This window comes from Dipodomys ordii, unplaced genomic scaffold (genome assembly GCF_000151885.1).
Source record: "Dipodomys ordii isolate 6190 unplaced genomic scaffold, Dord_2.0 Scaffold31, whole genome shotgun sequence".
Lineage (NCBI taxonomy): Eukaryota > Metazoa > Chordata > Mammalia > Rodentia > Heteromyidae > Dipodomys > Dipodomys ordii.
The window spans coordinates 10882680-10888042 of NW_012267247.1; the positions used below are offsets into that span (position 1 = coordinate 10882680).

The 5363-nt window shown below is 38.6% G+C and overlaps 1 protein-coding gene across 3 annotated transcripts in view; it reads right to left on the bottom strand.

The window, feature by feature from the left end:
- Window positions 1-5363, bottom strand: part of Ulk2 (unc-51 like autophagy activating kinase 2) — a 90071-nt gene that overhangs the window by 62383 nt on the left and 22325 nt on the right. For all 3 annotated transcript variants that reach the window (XM_013016516.1, XM_013016517.1, XM_013016518.1), the window contains 3 exons: window positions 3274-3375; window positions 2767-2825; window positions 293-375 (listed from right to left, as the gene is read on the bottom strand). In XM_013016516.1, the coding sequence (XP_012871970.1) occupies window positions 293-375; window positions 2767-2825; window positions 3274-3375 (244 nt within the window). The remainder of the gene's footprint in view (window positions 1-292; window positions 376-2766; window positions 2826-3273; window positions 3376-5363) is intronic.

The following is a 5363-nucleotide window of genomic DNA, read 5'->3' on the forward strand; positions in this document are numbered from 1 at the left end:
GAAGGAGAAGGATTGGGATGGGGGGAGGGGGGAGGCTGGGAAGGGATGGGAAGGGTAAACAAAGGAGGAGGCTGCAATGCTTGGTAAGAAATGTACGTATTATCCTGCCCATGCAATTGTAACCCCTCTGTACAGTATGTTCACAAATAAAATAAAATAAAATTAAAAAAAAAAAAAGATACATTATCTCATAACATGACTTTGGGAATTGAAACCTGTTTGTACAACTACTTAATAAAAACAAATATTAAAAAAAATTAGAACACATGCAAAATTTAAAACTATCACTTACCAAAATCCATTCTATCTTTTTGGTTTCTCTGAAGCAAACCCAAAAGTAGACTAGACAAATAAGGTGATGTTTCTCTGGGTATACTAGAAGAAAAGGAAAAAAAACCCAATGAATTGGTAGTTATATACATTACTTTTTCTTTCATTATGGTAAATAATGTATATGTATCTTCACAAACACTATGTTCATAACAGGAAGACCATGATAAAGGCTCATACCTTCAAGTAAGAGAGAAAAAGCACTACAAAAACCTTTGATAAGTACCACCAACTTGCAATTACTATTTTTTTAAATTTTTTTGTCTGTCATGGGCTTGAACTCTGAGCCTGGGTGCTGTCCCTCAGCTCTTCAGCTCAAGGCTAGCACTCTACCTCTTGAGCTACACACCACTTCCGGTTTTCTGGTAGTATATTGGAGATGAGAGTTGTACAGACATTCCTGCCCTGGCTGACTATGAACTGTGATCCTCAGATCTCAGCCTCCAGAGTAGCTAGGATTACAGGTGTGAGCCACTGGCGCCTACCCAAGATTACTGTATTGTTTACTATTATTATGTGTTTTAAGTATCTGCAAAAATAAAACACTTTAGGAGCTGGGAAGGTAGCTCAGTGGTAGAGCGCTTGCCTTGCATGTATGAGGCCCTGGGTTCGATGCCTCAGCACCACATAAGCAAAAAAAAAAAGAAAGCTGGAAGTGGCGCTGTGGCTCAAGTGGTAGAGCGTCAGCCTTGAACTGAAGAGCTGAGGGACAGCGCCCAGGCTCAGAGTTCAGGCCCCACGACCAGACCCCCCAAAAAAAATAAAAAATAAAACACTTTAAATACACAGACATCTTGACTTTTAACACAACTTGTACTATTTAAGGGCTGGGAAGGTGGCTCACTGGTACAGTGCTTGCCTTACATGCATGAGGCCCTGAGTTCGATTCTTCAGCACCACATAAACAGAAAAAGCCAGAAGTGGTGCTGTGGCTCGAGTGGTAGAGTGCTAGACTTTAGCTAAAGAGCTGAGGGACAGAGCCAAGCCCAGAGTTCAGATACCACAACCGACACACACACACACGCACACACACACACACAAAACCAAAAACAAAAAAAAACAAAACAAAAAAATAAAGTTCTATTTAAAAAAAAAAGCCATTTCCTCTGCGTGCTAGTGGCTTATACCTGTATTTCTAGCTATTCAGGAGACTAATATATGAGGATTGCAGTTTGAAACTAGCCCAGGCAGGAAACTTTGTGAGACTCTAATTTCCAATTAACCACCAAAAAAGCCAAAATGGATTGTGGCTCAAGTGGTACAGTGTTAGGTTTGAGCAAAAAAGTTCAAAGACAGTGCCCAGGCCCTGAGTTCAAGCCCCAAAACTGGCACATGCGTACACATGCATACACATGCATATACATGCATACACACACACACACACACACACACACAAGCAGCCATCTCCAAAAAAAGAACAAAACTTAAACTAGAAATGTAATTTCTTAAATTTAATATGAAAATGACTAAGCAATTGAAAAATGAGAAACATGAATATAGAAGTTATGGAATAAAAACTATCATAGAATATTTGACAAATAGAGCCTACTTCACAAGAATGCACATTAATAGCTAATTGGTCCTTTTCCATTTATGAGACCTCAATCTGCTAAATATAACATTCTGCATTGGTAAAAGTGTGAGGAAAGCAGCATTCTTGTGAGCTACTCTATTTTTTTTTAACTACTCTATTAATTGGCATAGCCTATTTGGAAAAGCATACCTTTTAACATAACATTTTCTTTTCTAGGAGTCTACTCTAAAGAAATATTCAAATATACATTTGAATATTTCTGCTCCTCTTTTCCAACAAAGCCTATTTATAGTAACCAAAATATGAAAACATAAATAAAAGGTAGTACACCTAGCTACTAGACTCTATGTAGCCAGTAAAAAAGAATGAAGTAGCTCTTTCTATACCATTGCTGAATGTCTAATAAAATGAAGTAGCTCTTTCTATACCATTGCTGAATGTCTAATATATATATACACACACACACACACACACACACACACACACACACACACACACAGAGTACAAAATGAATATAAGTCAGGCATGGTGGTATGCACCAGCACTTGCTAGGTTGAGGCAAAATGATCTCAAGATCAAAGCCAACCTGGACATCTAGTGAGACTCTGTCTTAAAAAGAAGCAAAACCTGCCAGGTACTGGTGGCTCACATGCTTATAATCCTATCTGCAATCTGAGGATTGTAGTTCAAAATCAGCCAGGGCAATAAAGTTCATGAGACAAACTCTTATATCGAATTAAATAGCAAAAGCCTGAAGTAGAGCTGTGGCTCAAGTGGTAGAGTGTTAGCCTTGAGCAAAAAGTAACTCAGGGACAAGACATAGGCCCTGAGTTCAAGCCCTAGGACTGGCACAGAAAAGAAAAAAAAAAAAAAGCAAACCCCAATGAAATCTAAACACATACCTAGGCATTAAACTTCTGTTTTTTTCATAAAATATCCTTAGGTCTTGAGGACTATTGGCCTGTTTAAAAAAAAAAGTTAAGATTTAATATCTTCAGCTAAGGGGAACAGACTTCCAAATCATGATTCATACTCTTATTCTTGCTATAGAACATACAATCTGACTAGCCCTAAACCAAGATTCTAGGATCACTAAACTAACCCACACAGAAAGACCTTCTGTCACCACTTATACCCTCCCCCACCAGTTGTTAGCCCTGACCCTAGCTACTTTTCCTTAATCTGAAAAATATACACCAGCCTTAATACCCAGTCCAACTACCATGGGTAAACAGATTAAAGGGGAAAAACAAACAATATTCTGGCTCAACATGGCAGGTTTTGCCTATAGCAAAATTAAAGCTACAAAGGAGACAAAAACTTAAAAAGGATTCCTCATTTTATGAATCAAAGGCAACTGCACAATTAGAATTTCTCAAAACTGAGGGCACAAGAAAATGTCAACTTACCTGAAAAGGAGGTTTTCCAACTAGACATTGATATATCACTGTTCCTATACTCCACAAATCTGCCTTTGCATCATAATGTTGAGACATAATAACCTCTGGAGCCTGAGTATAAAAATATTCAAGAGATATGTATTATGTTAGTTACATAGAATATTTACCTATCAACATATTGCAATATTGCAATGAATTTAGAACTACATTATATTGAAACTTACTGGTAAGCCTCAAAAATAATGTTGAATAAAAATAAAAAAAACAAATGTTCCACATATTATGATAGATACAAAATACAGTCAGAGTATTGAAATAAATAATAATAAAGAAAAACACCAATTATAGGATAGAGAATCCCTTAGGCGAAGAGTGGGTAATGGGATCAAGGAAGGTATCAAAGGAACTTGGGCTATTTGAAACATTTACTTATTTACTTTAGTGCTAATCCTGGGGCTTGTTCTCTGGGCTTTGGTGCTGTTCCTGGGCTTTTTTGCTCAAGCCTAGCATTCTACCCTTATAAGAAATAGTTACTCTTCTGGATTTTTTTTTTCTAATTGGAGATAAGAGTCTCATGAACTTTCCTGCTCAGCAGACTTTGAATCACAATCCTCAGATCTCACTCTCCTGAGTAGCTGGAATTACAGGTGTGAGCCACTCGCACCAAAAAAAAGCCTGGTGCCAGTGGCTTATACCTGTAGGCTTAGCTACTCAGGAGGCTGAGATCTGAGGACTACAGTTTAAAGCCAGCCTGGGCAGGAAAATTCATGAGACTCTTATCTCCAAAACCAGTAAAAAGCTAGAAGTGTGGCTGTGGCTCAAGTGGTAGAGTGTAGCCTTGAGCACAAAAACTCAGGGATAGCACCCAGGTACTGAGTTCAAGTCCCAAAACTGCAAGACTGGCACATCTGTGTACACACACACACACACACACACACACACACACACACAAGACTGGCACATCTGTGTATACACACACACACACACCCCAAAAATGTCCTGATTTACTTTGGGGGGAGCATTTTACATTATATACTTTTCATTTTGTTGCCTGTACTGGGGTTTGAACTTGCACTCTTGCTTGGCTTTGTACTTTATTAGACTGGTGCTCTACCATTTGAGCCACACTTCTTTTTCCAGCTTTTTGCTGATTAACTAGAGATAAGAGTCTTTGAGATTTGTCTGCTGGTTTTGAATCTCCACAGATTTCAGTTTCTGAGTAGCTAGGATTATAGATATAAGTCACTGGTACCAGATTATAGTTTCATTTTTATAAAAGTATAAATAACGCTTTTTCTCTGGAGAAAAGAAATGTATTTCTCAGCTGTACAGTAATGCTGAAGATTATTTTCCTGCTTCTAATCAAATACTGCTTTTTAAAAATACCATAGGGCCAGGCATCAGTGGCTCACACCCATAATCCTAGCTACTCAGGAGGCTGAGATCGGAGGATTGTGGTTCAAAGCCAGCCCAGGCAGGAAAGTCTATGAGACTCTCATCTCCAATAAGCCACCAGAAAACTGGAAGTGGCTCTGTGGCTCAAATGGTAGAGCACTAGCCTTGAGCTAAAGAGCTAAGGGACAGTACACAGGCCCAGAGTTTAAGCCTTACAACCATCACCACCAACAAAAATTCCACAGATCAGGAGCCAGGTGCTGGTGGCTCACATCTATAATCCTAGCTACTCAGGGGGCTGAGATCTGAGGATCACAGTTAGAAGCTAGCCTGGGCAGAAAAGTCCCAGTGAGACTCTTATTACCAATACAGAACTCAAAAACAGGAAGTGGTGCTGTGGCTTGAATGGTAGAGGCTAGCCTTGAGCACAAAAAGGCTCAGGGACAGTGCCTAGCCTCAATTCAAGCCCCACAACTGACAAAAAAAAGTATCTATTATACCATTATTGGTAAAAAAAAAAATTAACATCAGTAATATAGTAACAATTCAAACCATATATAAAAAGCACTTCTTGCAAAATAGGCATTATGCTGTGTTTCAAACACACAGGATTAAAAGTCTCAATTAAAAGTCTCACTCACCCCAATGACGTACATCACTGAAATACAGAAAACAGTCCAAAAATTTATATGGAACAACAAAAG